Raw genomic sequence first — 27,253 nt, 5'->3', positions numbered from 1 at the left:
ACCCTCCAGTTCCATCCACGTGCAGACCTGTGGTTTCTTGCAACCAGTGCTAAAGGCCATTGACTACAAAGGAGCATGGGAAGTTGGGGGTTGGCGGGTAATGAAAATGCTCTATACTTTGTGAGTGTGAGACAAGAATACATGCCTTTGTCAAACCCCTTGCAACTCTATACTTAACGGGGATATTTTTTATTGTTTCAAAATTACATTTCAAAAAAGTTAATGAAAAAGAGATGACTGAAATAAAAGGAAATGGTATTTTGAAAATGTGAGAACTTAGATAAAAAACAAATTTCAATGTTTAACTGACAATCTGTTTATACATTTTCATTCACAGACACTCATTAATCCCAATGAATTTTTAATGTATCTACAAATATTTGGAGCATCTTGTAAGGTGATGATTCTGATTCCGGAGTTCTGGGTGGAGACAAATTTTGAGTGGCAGTCATAGGGTGGTGAATTTATGACTAATCAACCCAGGCCAACTCACGTTAGTTTTATTTACAGATCTTAATAGAATATCCTTCAATGGTTCCATTTTTGTAACTTATTACACAAAATGACCTTGCATAACCATCTTTATCTGTTTCAAACTTCCTCCCTCTCCCAAGTAATTCTGTTGTCCAAGGGAAGGGTGTGCTATCCGGATAAGGTCCTCTTCTCTTCCTGGTGTAGAACCTCCAGGAATCTTGGGGAATGCCATTTGCTGGCCTGATGTGACTGTCAGTCATCCTGGTGTTAACATAGTCCCAATTTAAAAATGTCTCCCATGGGAAACACAAACACTCTCTTTCTCTGGCCACAATCCTATCATGGTTCTCCCAACACCGTGACCACTGTCTGCCTGCCTCCGTTGGAACTGCTAATTCTTCCCCATTGTGCCTAAATTCTGGAACCCCTCAGAGCTGGTCTCGTAGCTCTCTCATCATGCTAGAGTCATTCTCTCCTTGGCAAGCTCATTGAACCCCCTTTACCTAACCCGTCACTCACAGCTTTGACCCCAGCCCAGATCTCTAATTTCTAACATTACCTCCAGGGCTGATGCAAACTCCCTTCTCAGGGTTGCTCCTGGGAGCAGCATCACAGACTCAAACTTCACGTCTCCAAAGCTGAATTTGTGATATTCTTGAATGTGTACCCCCTTCCGTATTTCCTGCCTCCATAGATGGCAGCACCATGTACTCAGGTGCTCTGTCAGCAACCTAAAACCACAATTCGTCCCTCTCATGGCTTCAACCACAGATCAGTCCAGCACCAGAACCTTGTCAGTCGTGTGAACCGAACAGGCCTATGCTGGGAGATTTTGATATGTATCCTTAGACCAGATTACATCTAAGATGGGAGCCTCATTTAGCTAATCAGAGACCACCAGCAAATGAATTTAACTATTTATAAGTAGTTAAGTAGTATTTTTAAATAGTTGATAAGTAGTTTATTTTTTTGTGTTTTTTTTTAAGATTTTATTTATTTATTTGACAGAGACAGAGAAAGCAAGAGCAGGAACACAAGCAGCGGGAGCAGGAGAGGGAGAAGCAGGCTTCCCCCCGAGGAGGGAGCCCGATGTGGGACTCGATCCCAGGACCCTGGGATCATGACCTGAGCCGAAGGCAGACGCTTAACGACTGAGCCACCCAGGCGCCCCGATAAGTAGTTTTAAAATATGTAATTTAGTATGTTTATTCAGAGAATGACAAGGAATGCAAAATACATAATATCTATGAATGTAATAATAATATATATATTTATTATATACAAAGATACAGCACAAGTCTCTCCCCAAAGATGATGTATTTTATAGATATAAAATACTATATCTTATTTATGATTATATTCTCCATAAATATATAAAATAATATGTATTCTTATATACATATAAAATTGGTTTATTCTTTTAATTATAAGTAAATGATGCATTAGGGTCATTTTGGCATAGCACACATTCAAATATTTATTACCCATCCAAATATTTATGCATACATACATCAATATTATTACATTCATAAATATCATGTATTTTGTATTCCTTGTCATTCTGTGAATAAACATACCAAATCCATATTTTAAAATTACTTATCAAGTGATGTGGGGTTTGGCACAAATTAAACAATTATAATAAACAATTAAACAAGTTTGAATATATTTTTTCTTTCAAAAATAATTAAATTCAGGGCGCCTGGGTGGCTCAGTCGGTTAAGGGTCTGCTGCCTTCAGCTCAGGTCATGATGTTCGGGTCCGGGGATCGAGCCCCATGTCGGGCTCCCTGCTCAGTGGAGAGTCTGCTTCTCCTTCTGTCCCTCCCCCACTCATACTCTCTCTCTCTCTCTCTCTTTTGGTCTCTCAAATAAATAAAATCTTTAAAAAAAATAGTTAATTTGCTGATAGTCTCTGATTAGCCAAATGAGGCTCCTGTCTGAGATGTAATTTGATTTACGCTCCCATACATCATTAATCTCTATATTGTTTACTGCAGCGCTAATGCCTTGATTACACTTAGTTCTTCCCTTCACATATTTCTACCAGGTGTGTGATGAACATCAGTGTTGTTAATCAAAGCAGCAAACTGATCACTCATGTTTGGAATTATCCGTATCCCTTGGTCCAGATGATGCATATAGCATGACACAGAACTATTACAAATGAAAATTTTGTTTGAATATTTCCTTACATAAGCCATATTTTCTTAAGCCTCAAGTTGAAATGCCACTTTGTATCTTTGCTGTTTTTTAATCAGAGCAAAGCTCAGTCCCAGCTATGGATTTCGGGCCTCTTCCCTTCTGCCTACTGGTGTGGGCAGGCGCTGGTGGATGTTCCGATGTACTGCTTGATCTTCCTTCTTATGTATTTGATGGACTACGGTTTAAATGCCCAAGACACTCTATTTACAGTTGTAAATCAGATTATACAAGTAAGTGACCATCTTCACAGAACAAATACCTGTATGATTTAATGGAAACATGTTTGCGGTGATACCTACATTGTCATAAATGAAATAACTGTAGAACCCTGTGCTCTAACAATCTTTTGGACCCCAACGTTTTCTTGGAGTGCATTTGTCTTTAACTAAACATTCCTGTTGATTTCAGATCCTGTGTGCGGTTGGCTATGCCGCCTCCCTTATCTTCTTGACATATGTGATTTCATTCATTTTTCGCAAGGGGAAAAGAAATAGTGGCATTTGGTCTTTTTGCTTCTGTATGGTAAGTATATTTCTTGTGAACATTCACTTTATGCATTTATATACACAATTCTGAGCCAGTACTTTAAAATGTGCCCTCAGTAGAATGAAAAATTAGTATTACAGTCTAAAGTATTTTGTTTTCCTTAGGTAGGATCCTTTTCAAAATCTGCATCTTTTTCCTCTTCCTAATTTCTACCCTTGTCTCTTTTAAAAGTCGCTAAATTGTTTCTAGAACCATAAAGTATTTGCTAGAAGGAAACCTGGAAGCCATTTGTGTCTTCTTTTTACTGAAAAAGAAATAAGCACAAAGACCTCCACAAAGATAATACAGGATAACAAATATTGTTGCTAACATAGTTAAAACTAGAAACTACTTCTCCATACTCTACTAGAATTAATTCCATAAAAGCAACACTTATTTTATCTAAATGAGGAAGGAAAAATATGTGTTATCTCCTAGTATCTATTCTGATTCCCTGTCATTTCAACTGCCAAAGGGTAAATTATCATTTCAACAAATATTAGTTGGCTTCCAACAATGTGTCACAAACGAAGATCGATAATGCAGAAAAAATAAGACCATTTCAACCCTGAGAGGGCATTCAGAGGGTAAACAGAGAAGTAAATAGCCACTTACTAAAGCAAAGTGATAAGGAAAAGATTATCTCCTCTTAAAAGATTGTTTCTATGACAACCAGAGAAGGGAAAGATTAACTCATGAAAATGAGAGCACAGATTTCCTTGAGGAACTGAAACCTGAAGAGTAAGATTTTAGTAGCTGGAGAAGACTGATGAGTCAGAGAATGAACAGAAACTCAGGCGAGAAAGTCCAGGCTTATCCTGGGAACTGGTAATAATCTGGCATGGATAAGGGAAGAGAACAAAGTGCAGCGTGGGCGTGGCCCTAGTTATAAAAATATTGGTTGCAACTACATTGGCCTTTAATCATGCACTCAAGAATTTATTCTACAGGCTGTGGGAAGCCGTGGAAGCTTAGAGGGCAGAACAGAAATTCGATCAGAAATATACTTTTAGGGGCGCCTGGGTGGCTCAGTTGATTAAGCAGCGGACTCTTTGATTGTAGCTCAGGTCATGATCTCAGAGTCTTGAGATCAAGCCCCACATCGGGCTCCATGCTCAGTGGGGAGGCTGCTTGAGATTCTCCTTCTCTCTATGCCCCACCCCCTGCTCGCTTGCTCTCTCTCTCTCTCTCAAATAAATAAATAAATCTTTAAAAAAAAAGAAAGAAATATACTTTTAGGGAGAATATGCTGAATGCCATAAAAATGGTAATTTGTAACAGAAAGAAGTACAAAAACTGTTAGGAAGCTTTTATCATTGCAGTGTTTTAGAAGAAAAAGCCGAGAAAAAGGGGATACCAATACCCTTGTCCCTGTAACTATCTCTTATTCCTGAATTTTGAATTTGAGTACTTCCACTGAAGCCACTCCGGGTTGCTCCATGCTTCTCTTTCCCCACTGGTGTCCCTAACAGAAGTCTTCTCTGTTGCCGTTGCATGATTTCCAGGAGATATCAATTTGTGTTCCCTCTGATTATTGCTTATCTACTAATTTTACCTCTAAAGCCAATATAATGCCAACTTTCTTCCCTTTCTGTAATGAAAGTAAGTTATCTGTTAGATCCTAGATTTGTCCAGTCATGTCTCATTCATGACACTCCCAGTTAAAGGAATCTGGCTAAGTCCCTGAGAGAACATGTCGATGGAGATACACTGAATCCCTTGCGTTTCTGAGGTGGGAGTTGAAATTAGGAATATCCTCAAGATGAGCCATAACCACTCTGGAAATGCAGAGTGGTTAACGTGCATGTTCATATCTTCTTTAGACCACCATCTTCTCTGTGTTTATATTGCTGTTTGAGCGCTATGGACATGTCACGCTGTACTGTGTCACCTTTTTAGTACCACATGCCACGTTAATTGGCTGTATGTTCTTATATTTTCAGGTAAGTAATGCTGCTGTCTGCCCCAGTGTCCTGGGAACTCTTAACCAGTTGCGGAAGCGATGCCTGGGGGGCTCTCCTCCGTGCTGAATATACATGGCATTTAAAGATCTCTACCTCATGGATTCCAGCTGAATTCCTTCCAGGTAGGGCAGTGTGCTACAGCTGAATCATGTTAGAAAACCTGGCCCTGGTCCATGTGTGGGGAGACAGGGTAATAGGTGGTGAGAAATAGAGCAGCAAATAGGCAAATGAAATACCCCTAATCTTTGGGATCTCAAGATTCTAGAGAGGCATTCAATAGGAATAAAATCTCCACCCCCCCCTTTTTTTTCTAGATAGAAAAGCATCAACTTCTACAACTATATAGATATAGATGTAGAAGTATCAACTTCTACAAATGTATAGATATAGATGTAGAAGTATCAACTTCTACAAATATATAGATATAGATGTAGAAGTATGGACTTCTACGAAAGGAACAAAGATAGAGTACGTGAGTGAAGATGGGGAAAGGGAGGGGAAAAAAAGGAAGGGGTCTTCTGAAGGATCAATGGGCATAGGAAGGTATATGAAGCTCTGGGGGATAAGGAGAAAACACTGTTTCTCTCTCATTATTTGGGGAGGCTAACACAGATACCCAAGATTGTATCACCAGGTAAGGAGTAACGGCTAAACCTTTTATTTGTGCCTCAAATAAAAGCACAGTGCCTCATAGACCTTGGGAGGAAGGAATACCACCTCTTGCTACACATTTTGGAATAGACATCTACCAATACCCATGGTGAAATCAGGGCATGTGTTAGTAGGACCGTTCAGTGGGTCGGTTCACAATTATAGAGATAAAATCCATGAAACCAAAAAACTTCCTATTTAACCATTGTTCTTTTCCTTTTGCAGGTGTTCATATTTTATTTCCAGAATGAAGAATCAGGAAGTATAGAGCTATTTCTGGTATTCTTAATTGTAAGAACACACTTGTCTTTAACAATCTTCGTGTCTTTTACTATACTGAAACTTTTTAATTCCTGTACACACAGTGAAACTTTTTTTTTATTAAGGTAAGCATATGGATATTTGTAGCCCATGGAGATAAAGTATTTGTAAAATACAGAACAAATTTTTCTCTAAAGATTGACTGACCAGATAATATGCTTCCCAAATTTTGAAAACACTGTACCAGTATTAGCACAAGTGACATAAAGTAATGGTATTCCATAATTATATTTGTTTCCAATGCTCTGTAAACAAGGTTGAAAGTGAATTTGATAGTTTCACAAATTTAAAATAGATCATTGGAAAGTCGTAATGGTTTTTCCAACTGTATCTTTGGAGAAGTCCAACTACTTCTAATTCACTTCTGATGTGAAACATTTTTCTTGGAGTGTTTCTAATCACGCATCTCTCTCTCTCTCTCTTCCTAGCCTTTCCTTCATTTTATCATCTTCCTTTTTATTCTTCGATGTCTGGAATGGAAGTTTGGAAAGAAACCAATGAGGAAGGATCCCTTCTTTAGGTTGGGAGAGATCAAATTGGCTTCTTTTATTTCAGTCATTAACACTTAAAATTTTTTTCCTGCATAAATTAACAGTCAGTAAAGAACTGCCAAGTCTGAGGTAACAACCATATGCCAATACAAAAAATAGAGATCTAGGTACCTAAATCAAAGAGGATTTTAAGTAGAGAGGGAAACAGACCTGAAACATTGATTATTAAGGGCTCTGACACCATGTGCAGTAAAAGGGTGGGAAAAGCTACATGCCGCTACTTCAATTTAAATAGCAATCCATTTAAATAGATTCGTAGTTGAAGGAATGCTGCCAATCCAGGAAGGAAGGATGGAATGATCAATAGGCCAAAGACAGCAGTAATTGTCCCCTTTTTTCTGTGGTAGTAAGAAGCCCAACTGGTGGATCACAGATTGGTCCAGTTATTAATGGGACTTAAAAGCTCAGACTGTCTTTTTACACCGTGCAAGGACACGGCCATAAGCATCTTATTCCCTCTGTGTCTCCCATTGGTTTCATCTTTACCTATTACAGACAGTTGAGTGGGCAACTTGCAAGATGACCTTTACCTATTTATCTATTCATCTTTAACTATTATAGACAGTTGAGGGGGCAAGGAGAAAGATGACCTTTAAGAAATCTAAGATCAATATGGGGGATTAGATTGAGTAAGAGAGAACAGAATGACCTATATATGGGTATGAAGGACCAGACTTAAAGTGGAGGAGAAAGTGAATCTGACACACATTCCCAAGAAATGGCCAGGTTTCCGAGGAGATCAAGCATCTAACTTGTATTTTCTGAGACCATCCTGACTTCAAATGCTCTGACTCATTATCCCCATGGGAATGTAATACTGCCAACATGGCAGTGGTATTAAAGCTAAGGTTTCCCGAAAGATTACATCATTAAACTATGCTATTAAAATCTTCTGTTAGATAATAGATACTAAGCTGCCCAGTGATAATGGAAAAAGAATCTTCCACAGATAAGTAGGATGAAAGGTATGTACGAAGCAAGGGTCACTAAATATAGCAGTACCCTTGATAGGAACTAGGTTGGGAAGGGAGGAAGAGTCACCTCACTGAAAGGAGGTTATGATAGTTTATTAATTACCCAACCTACTCAAAGCATAAGATTTAAAGAATGCACTATTCTTAATACAAGGATGAAAACCCCGTATCAACGATTCATGGATGGCTCTTGACTCTAGAATTTCTCCAAGAAGCAACGATGTTTATCAAAATCCAGAAGCACCAGAAGGGGAGGATGAAGATGTTCAACTGGAAAGAATGAGAACAGCAGATGCCTTGAATTCCACAAACTTTGATGAGGTAACACCTATGCAGTACTCACTTCATCAAATAACACAAACGTTGGTCAGTTAACGTAGTCAGTCTATGAGTCTGAGCCTCAAATAATCCTGTCCATACAAGCACAGATCATGACTTCCTTTTAGTAAGTAATCATCTTGTTGACATTGAAACAAACAGATTAAAAGTCACGTCAGCTCAGTTTGTTGTCCTTGGAGTAAAAACCAAAAAATGGAGTACAACTGAAGTTGCAAAAGCCAAGAAAGAACTTTATTTTATTTTTTAAAGATTTTATTTATTTATTAGACAGAGAGAGAGCACGAGCAGAGGGAGCGGCAGAGGGAGAGGGAGAAGCAGGCTCCCCGTGGAGCAAGGAACCCGATGCGGGACTCAATCCCAGGACCCTGAGATCATGACCTGAGCTGAAGGCAGACGCTTCACTGACTGAGCCAGCCAGGCGCCCCAGAACTTGTGAATTTTAGAATGGGAAAAAAGCGACACATTAGCACTACTCCTTGGAGAATGGCACTGTACGGACTGCAGGGAAAAGTCTGGTCGCAGCCCGTTGTCTTGTCCTTAGAGCAGGACTCAGTACTTCTCCAAGTCTCTTTGCTCCTGTTCTGCAGAGAATAATGTGCTTCTGAGTAACTGCCTTGGTAGGAGGGGGAAACGACCATCTCTTCTCTCCAAGACTGAGGACCAGGATTGGAGAATGGCCAGGAAAGGTGTCCCCTCATGGAAGGTCTCCTGTGATGGCATGGCTTGTGTTGTGAGGGGCCACACCAATGGGAGGACAGAGGTTCAAAGTTCATGGAGAGAATTAAGGTCTGATGTGATTTACCTACAGAGACCGGTCATTATCTCCAGCTGCCTGCGCAAAGAGTATGCAGGGAAAAGGAAATGCTGCTTTTCCAAGAGGAAGAAGAAAATCGCCACAAGAAATGTCTCTTTCTGTGTTAGAAAAGGTTTGACCCCTATGGCCCTTCCCCTGGTGGCCTGGGGCCCTCGTAAGCTTTATTATGTCTTGATGAGAATCGTTCTGTACATCGCCTCTTGGTTTCCTACACAGACACATCAGCAGGTGACCTTGACAGCACCTTCGACATGTCCCATTTCTAAGTTGAATTAATCAACATCTACATGGAAACCATAAGCACTCTATTAAAACAAACCACTGAAGCCATGACGTATCTATTTCGTGAGCATGATTGATTTCCTAGTGTTTGTTCTATTTCATAAGAGAACGAACTGGGGTTGTGCCCAGTGCAGTCTGAAGGCTTGACCAGCAGCTGTTGAGATGACCTCATTTTGTGTACTGACCACAGTACTTAGGGTCACAGGAGACAGAGTCTGACACACTGGCTTCCAAGAGGGGCTTTACCCCTTCCCATAGGTGTGACCGTGGGCAGCTAACCTCATCTCTGAGAGCCGTCCCCAAATATGTACACAGGGATTATGACAACAACCTCTCAGGCTTGACGAGTAGATGAGACACCGTATATAAAGCACAGAGCACAACACTTGTCACATAGCAAGACTTCAGACTATGTTTTATTCTTAATTTTACTATTAAAGTCAATTCATATTAAGTGCAACCAATTTTTTTTTCAGGTGAGGTTTTAGGATTATTAGGACACAATGGAGCTGGGAAAAGCACATCCATTAAGGTGGTAACTGGAGACACGAAACTGACTGCCAGACAGGTAGATGAATTGTGCGGAGAATGTGCTATCTCGTGGTGCTCAGAATAAACTTGTAAGATGTGAAAGCTTTGTAAAGAGCAAATCTCATTTAGTCATTAGATGACAGAAGTAGTTAAAGTTGCAGACTAACATCTTCACAAAGTTAACATGTTCATACATGGAAAAATTAATCACTGGCAGGGAATAATTACTTATGCCTTCAATGACATCTAGAGGGAATATCCAGTATCTGATCAGAAATCAACATCAGAATCTATACAGGCCTTAGTTATCATACCATAAAACACATGGAGTTGCACTTTTTTTTTCTTGGCAACCATCTGTTTCCATGTATTAACAGTGAGTGCAGTGTAACACATTACATTTTTGGTTTTGATTTTTTTTTTGAAGATTTTATTTATTTATTTGAGAGAGAGAGACAGAGCACAAGCAGGGAGAGGGGCAGATGGAGAAAGAGAAGCAGACTCCCCACTGAGCAGGGAGCCCGACGCGGGACTCGATCCCAGGACCCTGGGATCATGACCTGAGCCGAAGGCAGACGCTTAACCAACTGAGCCACCCAGGTGTCCCCTTGATTTTTTTTTTAATGGAAGTATAGTTGACATACAGGATTTGTACTTTCAATGGGCATTGTCTTCCCAGTATGTAATGCTTTAATCTTGAATTAAAATTAAAAAAAAAAAAACCTTTATTAAGCCATTATATTCATTGTCCTCCACAAAGTGCTTGGATCCTGAGACATATATTTTTGTAGAAATACACTATTTCTTGGGAGTGTTTTCAAAGAATGATTCAAAATTGAGCAACAGGGATACGAAGTGAACTTGAGTCCTACATGCAGTTGAACCATATAAGATGGTCAGACACCAGAAAAAGAGCTGAGATTTAGTAAAGAGGGAGACAACACAATATAGAGAACATATTTCCCCCCAAATTCTATGGCAGAAAATAGACCGCTTTAAGAGCTCCTTTGGAAAGGATGTCCAGGGATTTTAGAGAACAGAATATAAGGCAGAGAGAGGTCTGTGGCACCACACCAGGGGAGAGGGGGTGGTGCTCAAGCCCAGAAGGGAAAAGACCTCCAGGAATGTGATTGATAAATATGCCACCAAAGACGGAGGAGAAAATAAATATTCATAATCCCTCCAAAGCCGAGAGGAGAGCACGTGATGGTGAACGGGGCTGCTCAGGGATGTTGGTGGCTCGCTCAACCCTAACTGGACTCCTTAGCTTAGTGGGGACTACACTCCAATTGAGTCACCATCTGGACCCTAAATCATTATTTCATTTCTCATTAAGCATGGGCAAAAAAGGAGGTAGTAACTGTTCACAGATATATGATAATGAACTATTTAAAAGGTAAGTAAGATCTGAGTTAACAAAGCGAACTCTTTGGGTGTCATGAAATTAGCTTTAATCAGATCAGCCAGTGTGATCTTTATAAACAATACCATCGTCCTACTTCAATATTTTCAACAACCTCTTACTGCACTAAGGCTGAAGGACCCCCCCTCCCCACATCCCTCTGGCTCGTCTGGAGGGGCCGATTATCATATCCCTTCCTCACTCTGCACAAGGCCCCCAGCTTTGCCTCGGGTCTAAAAACAGATCGAGCTTCATCAGGGCACAGCGCTTTGCTCTGTTCCAAATTCCTTTCGTCTGGGCTTTTCCATGGCAGGTGCCCTGTCCCTCTTCTGCCCCAGTGGTCCCTCAGCAGACAGGGCCCTCTCTAATCATCCTACCTAGTGATGTTAGTTAGTCCCCGCCCCCAGCATCCTGACTACTTCCATTACAACACCACTTAGGAGCTGTCTGTATTCCAGCCGCTCATTTTTCTACTTGTTTATTGCCCAATTTGCTCAGCAGAATGAAAACGCAAGTAACAAGGGTGCTGGCTATTCCATTCCCCACTGTATCCAAAGCAGATAGCACAACATTTGTTATGTGCTCAAAAGAAACGCGCTCACTGGGTGTGTTCAATAGTGAGGAATTCCGTTCATAAATTCATATACTTGTTTCCTGATTGTGATAAAAAAAAAAATGGATATAACCGGTTGGCCATGATGGCAAGACATATTTGCGAGATATTTGATTTTTCAGCTTAGATTAGGGGGTGCACACACTTGTTTTCATGTGTTTACTCTCTGACAACCTCTCTCCAACACAGAATGATTATAGATTATTCAGCCCAATTAGGACTTAGAGAGTTTCTAGTTTTTCTAGGTTTGTAAGGAGAAAGAGGCCATTGTGGGGTGCCTGGGTGGCTCAGTCGTTAAGTGTCTGCCTTCAGCTCAGGTCATGATCCCGGGGTCCTGGGATCGAGCCCCACATCGGGCTCACTGCTCCGTGGGAAGCTTGCTTCTCTCTCTCCCACTCCCCCTGCTTGTGTTCCCTCTCTCGCTGTGTCTCTCTCTGTCAAATAAATAAAATCTTAAAAAAAAAAAAAAGAAGAAGAAGCCATTGAGAAATGCAGGAAAGACAAACCCAGAAGGTAGGCTCTGAGAGTGAACTTTTCTCTGCAGGTCCTACTTAAAGGGAGCAGCGGGGAGGGCTCCTTGGGCTTCCTAGGGCACTGTCCCCAGGAGAACGTGCTGTGGCCCAATCTGACCATGAAGGAGCACCTGGAGGTGTTTGCTGCCATTAAAGGGCTGAGGAAAGCGGACGCAGCCATCACCATCTTGAGGTGGGTGGGAGCCACACCTGTTCTATACCTGTGGGGGCAGGAGACGGTTGGGAGTGAGGAGCTTCACTGTCAGTTCAGGACAGGAGACTGAACCCTGACCCAGATCACACTGGGTAGATTCCCCTCTAGAAACTGGTTTCCCAGATTTCAAAGTGTTAATTTTCTTCTCATAGTAAATTTAAAAATAGTAACCATTGGTGAAAGTTATCAAAAATACTAAAATTTAAGTATAAAGTCTTTCTCATAGACCAACTATTTAAAAATCATGAAATGGGCTTATATTCTTTTAAAAGGGAAAACTATCTGGAGGAATCAAACCAGCCAGTTTAAGATTGCCTGGCCTGAGGCCCCTAGGTGGCTCAGTCAGTTAAGCGTCTGCCTTCAGCTTAGGTCATGATCTGGGGTCCTGAGATCAAGCCCCGGGTTGGGCTCCCTGCTCAGTGGGCAGTCAGCTTTTCCCTCTCTCTCTGCCCCTCCCCCCCAATAAATAAATAAACTCTTTTAAAAAAAATTGCCTGGCATCTATTTTCTGAACTGCATTTCTGAGCTCTGCTCCCCATTCCTGTGCTGGGTGGCCCATCCTCCTACCAACTTCCTTACTGCGATGCTCCATTGTGTTTGCTCCAGATTGGTGGATGCGCTCAAGCTGCAGGACCAGCTGAAGCTGCCCGTGAAGGCCTTATCCGAGGGAATAAAGAGGAAGGTAAGGGGGGGGGGCGCTCAGTGTTACTCTGCGCACCCCACACGTCGGTGCCAGACATGCTGTTCTCCCGTTCCAGGTGTGCTTCGCGCTGAGCATCCTGGGAAACCCATCGGTGGTGCTTCTGGACGAGCCGTCCACGGGGGTGGACCCCGAGGGGCAGGCAGCAGATGTGGTGAGGGACGCTACCCAGTCACGGACGGCCCCAAAGCCTTGCAGGAAATTTGTGAATTGTTTTACTTGTGTAAAAATGGTCCCTTAAACTGTTTCTTAATGGGGGGGGGGACACCTCTCAATATCATTAGTAACACCAAAATTTTGCGAAACAAACACCAACCCTCTCCCTGATAATATTTCATCATTGAAGAAAAAATAAGCATTGGCAGGACCCAGACACACTCACTGTAAGTAGTACCATTGGCCCAGTGATCTTTTAGGTAGGGGTGGTGCATCCCTGGGCCACGGGGACCGTGGCCAGTGCTGGGGGAGGGGGGAATGGTAATTCCCATTAGGTTGTAAAGGTGGGGGCGGGTTCCGGATGTTATCTTGAATATTTATTCTGCATTTATTTTCTCCTGCTAGGTTGTGACCCCCCCTCTTGTTGAATTCTGTCTCTGGCACAGCCCTTTCATGAACAATCTCTTGCTCAGCATTTCTCTCTCGACACAAGCTCGGGATAAACTCTGTGTTCCCGGACAGCTCCTCTTCTAGTGCCTGCCTCCGCCTCACGCCCTCACCTGGCTCGCCCTTCCTCCTCCCACCTGCCCTCTCAAGGGTCCTCCCTTGCTTGAGCTCCTTTTGCTAATTACTCACAGGCATGCCGGTTAAAAACTCTTTTCCCCGCCCATCTATGATTAATTCGAAATCTTTCTTCACTGCAAATGGTCTTTTGACGATTTAGGCAGGTGATCCGGGCCACCTTCAAAGACACAGAGAGGGGCGCCCTCCTGACGACCCACTACATGGCAGAGGCTGAGGCCGTGTGTGATCGCGTGGCCATCATGGTGTCCGGGAAGCTGAGGTGGGTGCCCGTCCCCGCCCACACTCCCCCCCCGCCGGCAACAGGTGCATGGCTGGAGGAGTTTGTCCGCGCACAGCACGACTATAGCTACTGCATCTGGGTCTAACAGTGACACCCTGGAGACAACTGGCATCTATTTTCTGTAACTGTAAACATGCATCAGCAGCAAATCAGGAGTCTCAAACATTGTGTGCCCGGTCTCTTTCCCCTTTCTGTGACGACCTCATCCTCCTCTGACCTCCAGATGTATCGGTTCCATCCAACACCTGAAGAGTAAATTTGGTAAGAATTATCTGCTGGAGATGAAGGTGAAGACCCCGGAGCAGAGGGAAAGCCTCCATCGTGAAATTCTGAGGGTTTTCCCCCAGGCTGCCCTGCAGGAAAGGTAAAGTTGGCTGCTGAGTTTGATCTGATACCAAATGTCAGCTTTTCCTTGCTGGTCTCATTCATTTGTTGTCATTAGAGTCCACATTTAGCCCAAAAGGAAACCTAAAAGAAAGTATCTGTTGGACAGTGCAGAAACTAAATTAGAGAAGAGGAGAGCTGGATGGAAAATCGGAGGTAGCATGTGTTGCAGTCTTACTAGCTGCAAGATACCGTCCTGGTCTCGTGCTGTCGTATTTAATCCGCACTGAAACTTTCCAAGGTAGACACTGTTTCTCCAGTGAAAAATGAGATGATTTCAAAAAAGCATTGTGAGCGTCTGGCCACTACAAGGACCTTAATAAATGGAATTGATTGTTATCTTTAAGCATAGGAAACTGAGAAGTTAAGTCACACGACAGCTAAAAGGGGGCATAGGTAGAATAGAAAGCTAATTATTTTCTTTCAAATCTATTAACACTTCCAATTTTATGCACAGTCTGGTCATGGAACAGTTCTCAGGAAAATCATACAGTAGAAATCAAAGATTAATGTTAGAGTCATTTTTAACACCTCAAATTTACTGCAGAAGACAGATGATTTAGGAGTTAGGGGGGAAAACAGATAGAAAAGAGTAATAATAAGTCATAACAATATGGTGGGAAAATATATTTCTACACTGGAGTATAAATGTCAAAGCAAATGCTGTACCTCAATGTGCAGCCCACGACCAAATGGAAATAGGTCATAAAGGCACAGGGAATGAGCAGAATAGATGAGAATGATCACCCCATAAATAGAGGAAACAGTATCTTATGAAATGAAATCAAAATCTTCCTGATTTTCAAATGATGAAAAGACAAACGTTAATCTGGGAAACAAATTATTAAAAAAAAAAAAAAAACTGTTCCCGAACATTATTTGGTGCTGAATTCCTGGCGATTTCCAGTCTCCTCATCAGAGACTCAATGATAACCTAAATTAGAAAAGTAGTTTGGCAATGAATCATGGAACACTGCATCAAAAACTAATGATGTAATGGATGGTGATTAACATAACATAATAAAAAGAAAAAAGTAGTTTGGGTAACATGGGGCAAGGTTGGAGAGATAAGAGTTCTCTAGAGAAAAGACCTAGACCCCCACCTGAGTTGAGTGACTTTAAGAAACTATGTAGCATCAGTCCCTGGTGGAAGATGAAGCTCGAGAAGCAAGTGTTCAGCTGAAAAGATAAGGTGGCAGGCAACTTTGGAAATGTCCACGTTTCAACTGCCCCATACCCGCTCCTCTCCATCCCGAGCCTCTCCCCTCACCGGGTTCTCCTTGTGAACAGCCTCACCCTAGGCATTTCGCCTGCCCCACACTGACTCTTATTTATCAGGGTAACGACCAGAGACAGGGTCGCAGCCAGCTTGCCCCTGCAAGTGATATCAGCCTCAGCCCCGCCTCTGTCCCTGCAGGTACTCTTCTGTGATGGTCTATAAACTGCCAGTGGAAAATGTGCGACCTTTAGCGCGGTATGCTGACTTCTGAGACTGTCTGGGTATAAAAATAGATGAACTCCTAACGTCCATCCGTCCGTCCTTCTGCAGTTAAACAGAGCTTCGACCTGGAGGAGTACAGCCTCTCCCAGTCCACCCTGGAGCAGGTGGGTCAGTGTGCGTGACTCGGTTCATTCATGCACTATAAATGTACAACGTGAGCGGACGCTTTGCACTCACTTGGAGCTACGGAGGCAGCGTGGCCTCTCTCCCTCTTTATTTCTTGTCCGTCTCAGGTTTTCCTGGAGCTCTCCAAGGAACAGGAGCTGGATGACTTTGAGGAAGAACTTGACCCTTCAGTGAGGAGGAAACTCCTCCCACAGGAAGACCCTTAAAGCCCAAATACCCTATGTTTCCATTCAAGCATGTGGTTATTTTTTAAGACATTGATTTTTATAGCATCAATGTCATATTTTTAGCAACTGTATTATAAACACCGACATGGTTCTTCCTGTGGTGGAGAGGAGCGGGGAGCAATGCCTGAGCAGTCCCAGCTACCGCGTGGACAGAGGCCCGTGGCTGAGCCCTCCTCCCAGTCACTGCCTCTGTGTCTCTGCAGGTCACCCTGATTCCACTTTTCTGTACAATACTGAATAAATAAATTTACTTTTATGAGGTCGTTTCATTTTTTTTTTTGAGTACCATAAGCACATTTTGTCTAATTTATCAAAACCTTAAAAAATACTTTTTTCTAACCTAGGCTGGGAAGTCCGTACATTTATTCTTCTACAAGTTTGATACTTTGTGAAGATGGTATTTTAGTAAGAACTTTAAGTGATCATGTCAAAAGCATCATACTTTTTAAAATAGATTTTCGTGTATATTCTTACGGCTTAAAAATATTAAACCATCATTGGCCATAATATCTGATATCAATATATTTGAAAACGTATCTGCTGGTAACAATCAATAGTATAGACATAGTCTGATACTTGCTATTAGGAATTTATTGTACTTTTTGAATTTCTGTGAATCAGTGAAGTCCCACTTTCATTATATTTTAAAATCAAGGCTTTAGAGTTGCCTGTTTTTGTAACCGACCTTTTGTGGATATTTGCCACTTGGTCTAAGAATATTGATCCATGTAGGAAGAAGTCAAATGACCAAGTTGGTGGGAAATACAAATCTTGTATGTGCAGTTTTGAAATACATTCTCTATTTCAAGTATTTTCACATGTCTTTTTCTCGACTAAGTGGCCTCCCTATTTACAAATTCATTGAAATCAAATTGAAAAAAGTTCTGATATAAGAGCTAGTTTACTGCTTTCATCAACATGTTACCAAATGTAAAGAAAGAAAAAACACCACACCATGATTAAGGAAGTTAAAGGTGGTGGCAAACAGAGACTTTTCCTAGAATAGTGTTGTTGTTGTTGTTGTTTTAAATACTGGCTGTGATTACCTTGCATAAAATGTAGTTAAACAAGATTTTCTGAGTTGTGAAGATGATTCTCTGAGCAGATTTTGCCTCCAGTTCTGACTTTGCATGTCCTTTCTTCCCTTTGGAATCCCTGACCCTCTCAGACTCAGATAATTTTGAGCAGCTCAGAAAATTCTGTTCTGGAGAGCACGCCTCCCACGCTCTCTTCCCAAGGTCCATTTGCTCATCTTGCGCTGGTGTGTGGTATGTGCCGGCAGGCTGGTTTGTGCAAGCGCACCCTGATTGCCCCTTTAATCTCTCTTGAGAAGGTAGGGATCCTGTCCTCCCTCTGTATTCCTACCAAGCAGAATATGCCAAAGGACATGCTGTTCAGTGTTCAAGGTCAGGGCTCCAGGGGTGGCCAACCTGGAGGGGCTCCTTTGTAACGAAGACTATCCAGATAGCAGGCTTTGCTCTCCTGGGAGCGCTGCTCGGGCAAGAAGGGGAGAAGCTACGAGTGAGCAGTTGCGAAGCGAGTTACCATGCTATGCAACCTCACTGCAGATGGGTCCCCGCAGCGGATGCTTTGTCCCAGTCGCCGCTCCTGGACACCCAGTGCATAAGGTCCCCCCAGTAAACCTACATCTCCATCGCCATCTTGGGTCATCTCTTCAGTCTTTCTGGGCCATCACCCACCCTCGGCTTAGAGTCTGCGTGGTTGGGGGACACAGCTAAGGACGAAAACATGAGCAAAACTCAGTTCCTGCCTTCAGCAACTGATGCTATGTGGCACAGTGGTTTAGAGGTCGACCTAAATTCAGTCTGGGGTCTACCATTTACTACTTGTGCACCCCTAGTTTACTGTCTTCAGCACGGAGCCTACTAGTACCCACCTTGGAGGGTTACCGCGGCCACCCAAAGCGACAAATGCAGTAACAGCGTCAGCTGCTGTTCAGCTGTTAACCAGCGTCCAGTGACTCCAAGAAGTGCTCCCCTGCCCCAGATGGCTCCCTCTCTCTCCCATAGGCCCTCAGTTCTCAAGGATGCATCGACATGGACCTGTTTCACCACATTTCCTAAGGGCCAGCCAAGGTATCTGTAAATAACAACACCAAACAGACTTATTTTCAGACACAAGCCATGTCTCCTTGACGTCCTACAGCTGGTTGAAAAATAAAGATCTGGGGGTGCCTGGGTGGCTCAGTTGTTGGGTGACTGCCTTCGGCTCAGGTCATGATCCTGGAGTCCTGGGATCGAGTCCTACATGGGGCTCCCTGCTCGGTGGGGAGTCTGCTTCTCCCTCTCCCGCTCCTCCCTCTTGTGCTCTCTCTCTCTCTCACTCTCTCTCTCAAATAAATAAAATCTTTAAATAAATAAATAAATAAATAAATAAATAAATAAATAAATAAATAAATAAATAAATGAAGGGCACCTGGGTGGCTCAGTCGGTTAAGCGACTGCCTTCGGCTCAGGTCATGATCCTGGAGTCCCTGGATCGAGTCCCGTGTCGGGCTCCCTGCTCGGCGGGGAGTCTGCTTCTCCCTCTGACCCTCCCCCCTCTCATGTGCTCTCTCTCTCATTCTCTCTCTCTCAAATAAATAAATAAAATCTTAAAGAAAAAGAAAGATCTGGATCCATTAGCAGAGGTATTGTTTCTACCAAGCCAATCAATTTGCTTTAATTGAATGTTTCCCTTGAATACTATTTTGTCCATCTCTACACAACCAAAGGAAAGACAAAACAAACAAGCAAGCTAAGTCATAGAAGACTTCACATCACAACCCAAAGAAATAATACAAACTAGCTCTGTTTTCTTCTTTGAAGTTATCTGGGGGGTCAGTGGGAGAGACATCCCGATGGGAGCAGAATTTCAGCGCTAAGCGGCTTTTTACTCGGCCTGTGGATCGAACCAGCCTTAACATTACAGACAACCAGGTCTGTGGACAAATGAAAGTGACAGTGCCTGAGCTTACGTTTTGTACTTTCTCTTTTGCAAGGAAAAGCCTGCCAGCCCTCCACATGGCTTCATGTGGGACCAGCATCTGGGGTTGGCTTCATCCGATACACCTGCAGAGGTCATCTGCTGTATCACAGACTCAGTGCCACACAGAGCATGGTGAACTATGAAATGTTTGGTGACCCCATGGCAGATGTTGACATTTCTGAAGTCGGTGGGGAAACTGGAAACTAAAAGCACAGACTAGCTCTGCAGGTTTTACCCCCAACCTGGAGCAGCCCATTATATCTGCAGGCCACAGAAGACAGGGAACATTGCTGTGCTAAAAATCATTCCTTGCTCCTTGTGGTCAATCTTACTCTATCCATCCTTTTCCTCCTCATCTCGCTTGTAGCCTATAATATTCTTCTAACTTCCTTTGTTTTTTTGTTTGTTTGTTTTGCCTTTCCTTTGGTTGTGTAAAGATCCAACAAAATAGTATTCAAGGGAAACATTCAATTAAAGTAAATTGATTGGCTTAGTAGAAACAATACCCCAGCTAATGGACCAATATCTTTAGTTTTCAACCAGGTGTAGGACGTCAAGGAGACATGGCTTGTGTCTCCCTGTCCCCAACTCCGTCTTATTCCGATCTCCATGCTTGATTCCATTCCAGCTCACTTGTTGGTTTCCCCTCCTTCTATCCAGATTGACACCACTTACAGAGCCTTTCCAAAAATGTTGAAGTAAAACTGTGGGGGAGAGATTTTCCCACAATTAAAAAAAAAAAGCAGTTTTCCAAGATCCCGAGAGTACAAGTAATACATTATGTTGAATAACAAATGCTAAAGGCGTCAGGAAAATTATGCAATGACTTTAAGATGGTGGGAACCAAGTGTCTCAGGAGACATCCTTTATCTACTGCATCCAAGAAGAATATGCACAGATGTGCAAGAATTGAAGGGCTAACTAAAACAGTAGCAACAATGTCACACAGAGGGAATGCAACATTTTGAAGGAGGGAGGCTTAATATTCTTTCTATAAATTCCAAAATGTCCTTACGTTCTTCTGTTGATTTGAAACTTGTGTCTTCTTCCTGCTCTTGATGTCCAAGAAAAAAAATACACCACATCTAAATTAAGTAGAGATTCTAGAGTTGAGGTCTTAACTCCTGGAAGACTGAGTGATCTAAGTCTCGCTTTGGGGATTGGGAGGTAGCCTGTACCCAGATTCTAGACAGGCCAAGGCTGCTCGGCTGCCACCAGTCAGAGCACTCATGAGGACAGACCATAAAAAATGACAAGAATTCTTATTATCCTGGTGAGTTGAAATCTGACTCCCTGGACTGGTTGGGGTGGCCCTGAAATGAAGGAGAGGAGAAATTTCCAGCCTCTACAATATAGGAAAGTGTCCTGGAAGGAGGATGGAATAGATTTTGGAGTCTAATTTATCAAATGCAATGAAACTCTCCAATAAAGCAGGGCAAATAGTGAGTGAGAGTGACTGGGAGCTACTTCAGATTGGGTGGTCAGGGTGATATTTTAGAAGAGGAGGCATCTGAGCTGAGGCCTGAAGGATAGTCAGGAGCCAAGCATATGAATGTCTGAGGGAAGGAAGTTTTGGCAGAGGGAAAAGTAGTTGCAAAGGTCCTGATGTGGGAACAATTGTTGGGGAGCAAGAGTTCCCGTCCCTTCAAAGATCCTTCTAGCTGGACTAAGAATCAAATTGACATAAGACAGAGTAATAGGAGAAAATCAAATTTAATAGGTGTACATATGGCAATCCACATAGACATGGAAATTCCAAAGACAGGCAAAATGAGGTCTATATGTCATTCTGAACTAAGGAAAAGGGGGAACGGATCTGGGATTTCAGAGGACAAGAATGCACTTCACAGGGTGGCAAGAAGAGCAGATGTTTGACAATTAAATGTTTGCCCCACCATGCAGATGGGTCACTCAGGTAAAACTTATTTCTGTTAATAATCCTTATTCTGGCAAAGACCCCTCCCCACTGCTGCCAGTTTAGATTCTTCTGTGTAGTTAAGGGAAACAAAAGTTTCTCTTCTGCCCCCAGGGTTTCAAGTGCCTTCAGCTCAAAATAATCCACATGCCAAAATGGCCCATTTGGGGAAGGGGGGGTCCTGTCCCGAACCCCCTCACAATCTTGATGTGTTTAAGGAACAGAAAGATTCCATGTTGCTGGGGTCTCAGAGTGGTGGGCAGAGGCCACATCATATGAGGATCCGTAAGCCTGAACAGGGAGCTTGAATTTTATTTTAGTGCAGTGGTGGATTTAAAAAAGAGAGAGAGAGAGAGATACCCAGGAAAACCGAGAAACTCCCTGCAATGGCCCAACCATCACCCTAACTGCCATTTCCAGCTAAAAACAAAAGATATTGGGTGGTAGGGGAGAGCCAGGTATGGGAGGTTTTCAGGAAAGCACAGTAAAATAAGGGTGAGGTTGTTGTTCAAGCGCATGTCTTCTCCACTGATAAAAGTTTCTAGAGATTTTTGTCACCCCCCACTTCCTGGTACAGCCAGGGAGACACCCTTACATAGGGAGATTGCCCTTGTAAATGTAAATTTCCCTTACAAAAGGGTAACTTCGACTTGGTTTTCAGAGCTTCTCTTGTGTCTGCTGTTTCTTAAAAATGAGCAGCTCAAAATAATCCCTATGCCAAAGAGGCATATTTTGGAGTGGTTCATTTTGTTCCCTGACAAAGGGGAAGGACCATGTCTCATTTGTCTTTGTATCCCCAGCTCCCAATACATACTATACACTCAGGAAATGTCAGGTGACTACTCCGAGAAGTGGAGAACATCCGAGAGAGTAAGGGGGAAATTATCTGAGACAAATTGTTCTTACTTCAAAATAAGGTACGTGGCTGAAAATAACCTGAACGTTGCTAGACCAAAGGGCTATGGGCCATTTGAGCAACAGTGACTGATTGTTCTAATTACAATCTGTGAGCTTCTGAGACCCCCTCCAAAAACTTGAAAACTGAATTACAAATAAAAATCACAACATTCATGGCTAGGAATATAGATCAAGGTTGAGAAGGGTGGTTTGCTTCTTTCAAGATGAAAAATTCATGACATGTAATATACTCTCTTGGAGAGGTCTTATTCATTTCTTCAATAACTAGGTACTTAGGAATTCTTTCTGTGCCAAACACCAACACACTTACAGGAATGGCAAAATAAGTCAAACACTATCAGGAAGGGGAGTGAGGAGGACTTCTGTTAATTAATCATCTTCTCTATCCTAGACATTCAGGCTACAATCTTAAAAGGACGATTATTATCACGTCACAGTAAGAAAACTGATTGGCAGTTGAAGTAACTCACCTATAATTACATGGTTGGCAGAGCTGGAATTTGAACCCAAGTTTGTCTGGTTCTAAAGCCCCCATGATTATTCCAATGTATCTAGAATGAAAATTGAATATGATAAATGCCATGCAAACATAATTACCTAAAACCACAGTGGGAGAAAAGGAGCGTAATTGACTCTTGGCTCTTTCTGGTAGTGAGCGTAAAGTTTGAAGCAGAGAAAACTTCAAGGTGTCCTTGAAGTGAGGTCCTACAGGATGAAGGAAGTATATGGCAAGTCATCAAAAGGGAGAAGAAAAAGCAAGTGGAGTGGTAGGGAGTCATGAAACTGACTAACCCAGTGCCCATGCCAATTTGGAGAAGACCAAAACCAATAAACTGTAAGATCATTATTTTACTGCCTAGAGAATTGAAGGAAGGGGATCAGGAAAGGGAGACCAAAAAAGTTCCCAGAGCCACTTTTTTCAGATCTGAGCCTGAAAACCAAGATTATTTGTCTTTTTTTTTTTTTTTAATGGCCATGGCCATGTTTTGTGGCCATTCAGTGTATTTTCTTGGATTTGTTGCAACATGCAAACCACAGCAGCTGGGCATTTAGCTGCCATTGTCTAAGCAGTGACACAAGTCTGTGCTTGTTGGACACTCTGTGGGTCCCTTTGTAAATGGCCATTTCCTTTATTTTCTCTGAAGAGGGATTTCGAAGAGCAGAGAGGCTTAAAAACAAATACAGGAGATTGCTATTTCTATGTGAACACAGATTTCGGATGCTCTACGCTGACTATCTGCTATTCAAAAAATGCGATGTTATGAAGAACCTGTGTCTGTGCTTCAGAAAGGTGGAGAGCCTGGCTCCTTCAAGAAATCCCAGCAGGGAAGAAAGAAGATGTTGGTAAAGAACACAGAAAAGGAGGAAAATGAGCTGTGGAATGAGAAGGATGTGCCAGGGGACCCCAGACTAGAGAGAGAGGGAGCTGATTTCCCATTTTGTGCACTAATGAAGTCTTTGCCAGAGTTCTGGAAGGACGAATGTTTGCAAAGTTTGAATACAAGGAACCAGGGAAGGTCTATTAAGCTACTGGAGCCTTTAAGACTAGTGAGAAAGAGGGCGCCTGGGTGGCTCAGTTGGTTAAGCAACTGCCTTCGGCTCAGGTCATGATCCCAGGGTCCTGGGATCAAGTCCCACATCGGGCTCCTGGCTCAGCAGGAAGCCCGCTTCTCCCTCTCCCACTCCCCCTGCTTGTGTTCCTGCTCTCGCTGTCCCTGTCTCTGTCAAATAAATAAATAAAAATCTTAAAAAAAAAAAAAAGACTAGTGAGAAAGAGCAATTAGTACAAATATCCCAATTCAAAATAAAACTATGTTAGCATTGTTTCTTCACTCAAAACCACCATGCAATTTACCTCTGTTGACCAAGACTTCAAAAATAACGTCGCTTTTGTCTTTATTTTTATTAAACTAGGCTGCTCAACTGTATGCTCTAAACTTCTGGGCAAGATTTTTATAAGGGCTTAGTGGGATACTGTTTCCCTACCTTTCGGTTGCAATAACAGGTAACTATAGTTCATAGCAATGTCATAGGCCACTTGAGCAGATGGTGATCCAGGCTGTCTGCCTTTCCCAATGGATCCATGTTGCATCTAGGCTTTTGATGCTACCAAATCAAGTAGCTAATTTTTTTTCTCAGAGCCTCTAATTACATTTGTGAATTAAGATCAAAGTTGAGAAGTGTTCTAACAGTATACCAGAACTCTACCTCCTTCACTGGGGTTCAAAGATATTAAACTGATAGGTTGAGGTGTCCTCAAATTAGTCAAGATGACTGTATTTTGAGAATGAGAGTGAACTTGGGAAGTAAAGGGAACTTGGATTTAAAAGACTCAGAAACACAGGTTCCACAAGTTGAGGGGTTTACTTGTTCCTTGTCAGTGATTTGCGCTCTTGAGATTTTTGTAAGTATTAAAAGCAGCACAGGCTGGTTCTTCAACAGATTGTAGGTGTCCATATAATGACTGTGCCTCTTAGCTTAAATGTACAAGAATTTTAGAAAAAAAATGATTGAGTTAGTGGATATAATATTCTCATTTATTATTATTATTCATACCATTTCACGCTGGTAAAAAGAGTTGAGATAGCTTGCACTAAACAAAATACAATCCAACTATTCAGACAAGGGTAAAAGAACAGAAAAACTAAAACAACAACCAAGAGAACCTAGAATGCCAAGAAAATACACAGGAGGAGGAGGAAATGGGTGGATAAAAATTTAGGCACGTGTAAAATGATACGCCATGTCTGCAAATGGGTTTAAGAGGGAGTGGAATAATTTTTCATCATTAAAAATGGCTGCAGCCGTATCTCAAAGGAATTCATCTAATCTGGCCAGCCAGATTTCACAATAGATGAACACCTGGAAATACTGCAGCTGCAAAAGACCTCTGAGAGAGTGCACTGTATCAGCCTGGAACATTCCACAAAACAAAGGGGAAATAAATTGCCCTTCTATGTAGGTAAGAAAATACTTCCATAGTGGCGACATTCTATTAAGAAAAACTTTATTTTTTTCTGCAAAAGGCATAAACACTGGTAGGTATGTGGGAACTTGAAGTCATGTGGAAATTCATTTGTCTGGTTTCATAAGCCAAAGAACAATTGTAAGACTACTTGCAGGAAAAGCATCATGGAGCAGATCATTTTCCTTCATAGAAAACAAGTATAAAACTGGACAAAATTGTTGCAAACAACCATTTGAAGGTACCATTGAAAATGATCAATGGAAGACAACAAATTATGATGATTTCCCTCCTGAAAAATTGCCCCTGGACCTGGTAGGATAGTGGTGAATGCATGGCATTCTTGCCTGGACACGTCCAGGTGAGACACCTTGTCATCCCTCATGCATACACCAGGCAGCAGAACCTGCAGGATTGCCCTTGAACCGAGAGGTCAGGAAGCTCAGCTTCCTGCTGGCAGCAAGGACCCCCAACTCTACTGCTGGAAGCAGGGCACTGAATTCAGGGCAGCTAAAATTGTAACAGAGAGTTTCTTGAAGTCAGCAAGCCACAGGAAGATCGAGAAGGTAAACTCACCACGTGTGGGTGACTATCTACACACCCATGAATGCGGTGATAGCCTGGCAGACAAGTGAATCCTGACAGAAGTGGAGAACTTGCTAGGACTTCGAATGCAACCCTTAACTCACACACAGCTCAGGCAGCAGAAGGAGGACACCTCACAGGCTCCAAGTGTCTGGAGCAGAACTTCTGCCCAAATCATTGTCTGACCTCCAAAGTGCACGGATACTAGGGAGAGCCCTAAGAAGCTAACAACGGTCTACACATGTGCTTCCCCCTGTCCTGCGATCCACTGCTCCCTCTTTTCTAACACAGTCCTGGTTTTGAGGTGGCTTTGGGGCATTTGGGGACAAGGGGTAGGATCCTTTATTATAAATCATGGCTACCTGCGCAGGAGGGGCTGTGGGTAAGGTAGAGACAGGTGTTCATCTTATGAAATATATGCAATAGACACACAGAACAAGGCAAGACATGGTTCTCACCCTCTAGAGAGGACTTTGTATGCGTGTGTGTGATGTGGAAATGGACTCATTGGGAAGAAAAAGGCACGGGAGTGTCTAAATCTGAAGAATTCCTGGTTGAAGTCAGGTCCCAGCATGAGTCAGCAGACACAAGCCCCTCTGCCTTCCTGAATGCCTTTTAACCAAGAGTGAAGTTCGTAAAAAAAAAAGATGTGGATTAAGGTAATGAATTCCACTGACATTTGTTCTTTTCTCTCTGTCATCTTTCTGCAGAGATAAGCTAACTAATCTATACAATGACTCATGGATAAGGACATCCCTAGCTTTGTGCCACCTCCAGAAACTCAAGAAGGGTCCCACTCACAAGCCAAAGCTTAATTCAAATAATTGTTCTATGGGTTATGTAACAGTCTTGTTTGAAATAATAGAAATCAAATCTGGCCGCTCCCAAAGCCTTTATTGTAAAGATACTGGGAACTCACAGAAATGCTGGAAAAGCTAAACACCCAGTCTCAGAAAGTGGTCAGGAACCAGAGGTTAGGCAGGAGGGAAATTACAGCTAATGTCACACTTCAGGGGCCATCTGGTTCGAGGTCACAATACCAGCACCATCACTGCAAGACTGTTGACGCCAAGAACAATGGCCACAGCTACTGGATGCTGGATGTTGTCACTGCTGCTGGACTCCCAGCATTGCCACCACGAAGACTGTCTCTACTATCCTTACTTCTTTACCTCATTTCCCCTGGGTTCAAAGACTCAAGCTGGAGCATTTTACTGGATGTATTGAGAGGGAAGATTGGTCCATTTGGCATACATGGTGGGTAGCCAAATCCTGCCTTCCACCAATGCTTAAACTTTATCGATTTTGCTCAGTGTAATGTCTGAAAGAGATGTACTAAATTTAAGAAAGTTTTCATGAGGATGAGAAAAATGGCTTACTTGAAGCAAGCAATGCTTCGGGGAATGGAAAAGACGGACTTATCATGGAAGGAACACAACCCCTGTAAAAGACAAAGCTTCACAGGAGAGAACATCTTCCAGATCAGCAGCTGTGAAAGTATGAGAGGATAAAGATCACTCAATGACACACAGAAAAAAATCAGATTTATCAC

The 27,253-nt window shown here is 42.4% G+C and overlaps 1 protein-coding gene across 1 annotated transcript in view; it reads left to right on the top strand.

The window, feature by feature from the left end:
* The window catches only part of LOC123853829 (ABC-type organic anion transporter ABCA8-like), a 30,266-nt gene extending 13,680 nt beyond the window's left edge, over positions 1 to 16,586 (top strand). The window contains 17 exon segments of the mRNA XM_064582447.1: positions 338 to 397; positions 2,735 to 2,908; positions 3,087 to 3,200; positions 5,275 to 5,289; positions 6,044 to 6,109; positions 6,568 to 6,659; positions 7,865 to 7,985; positions 8,812 to 8,929; positions 9,576 to 9,667; positions 12,190 to 12,350; positions 12,978 to 13,053; positions 13,130 to 13,213; positions 13,215 to 13,225; positions 13,952 to 14,071; positions 14,316 to 14,456; positions 15,894 to 16,081; positions 16,211 to 16,586. Of these exon segments, the coding sequence (XP_064438517.1) occupies positions 338 to 397; positions 2,735 to 2,908; positions 3,087 to 3,200; positions 5,275 to 5,289; positions 6,044 to 6,109; positions 6,568 to 6,659; positions 7,865 to 7,985; positions 8,812 to 8,929; positions 9,576 to 9,667; positions 12,190 to 12,350; positions 12,978 to 13,053; positions 13,130 to 13,213; positions 13,215 to 13,225; positions 13,952 to 14,071; positions 14,316 to 14,456; positions 15,894 to 15,966 (1,518 nt within the window). The 3' untranslated portion in view covers positions 15,967 to 16,081; positions 16,211 to 16,586.
* The last annotated feature ends 10,667 nt before the right edge of the window (positions 16,587 to 27,253 follow it).

The sequence above is a fragment of the Mirounga angustirostris genome, unplaced genomic scaffold (assembly GCF_029215605.1).
Source record: "Mirounga angustirostris isolate CCGP_5_RB_7025 unplaced genomic scaffold, mMirAng1.0.hap1 SCAF_17, whole genome shotgun sequence".
Taxonomy (NCBI): domain Eukaryota; kingdom Metazoa; phylum Chordata; class Mammalia; order Carnivora; family Phocidae; genus Mirounga; species Mirounga angustirostris.
Note: the sequence above shows the minus strand (reverse complement) of the source record. Positions and strands in the feature narration are given on the sequence as shown.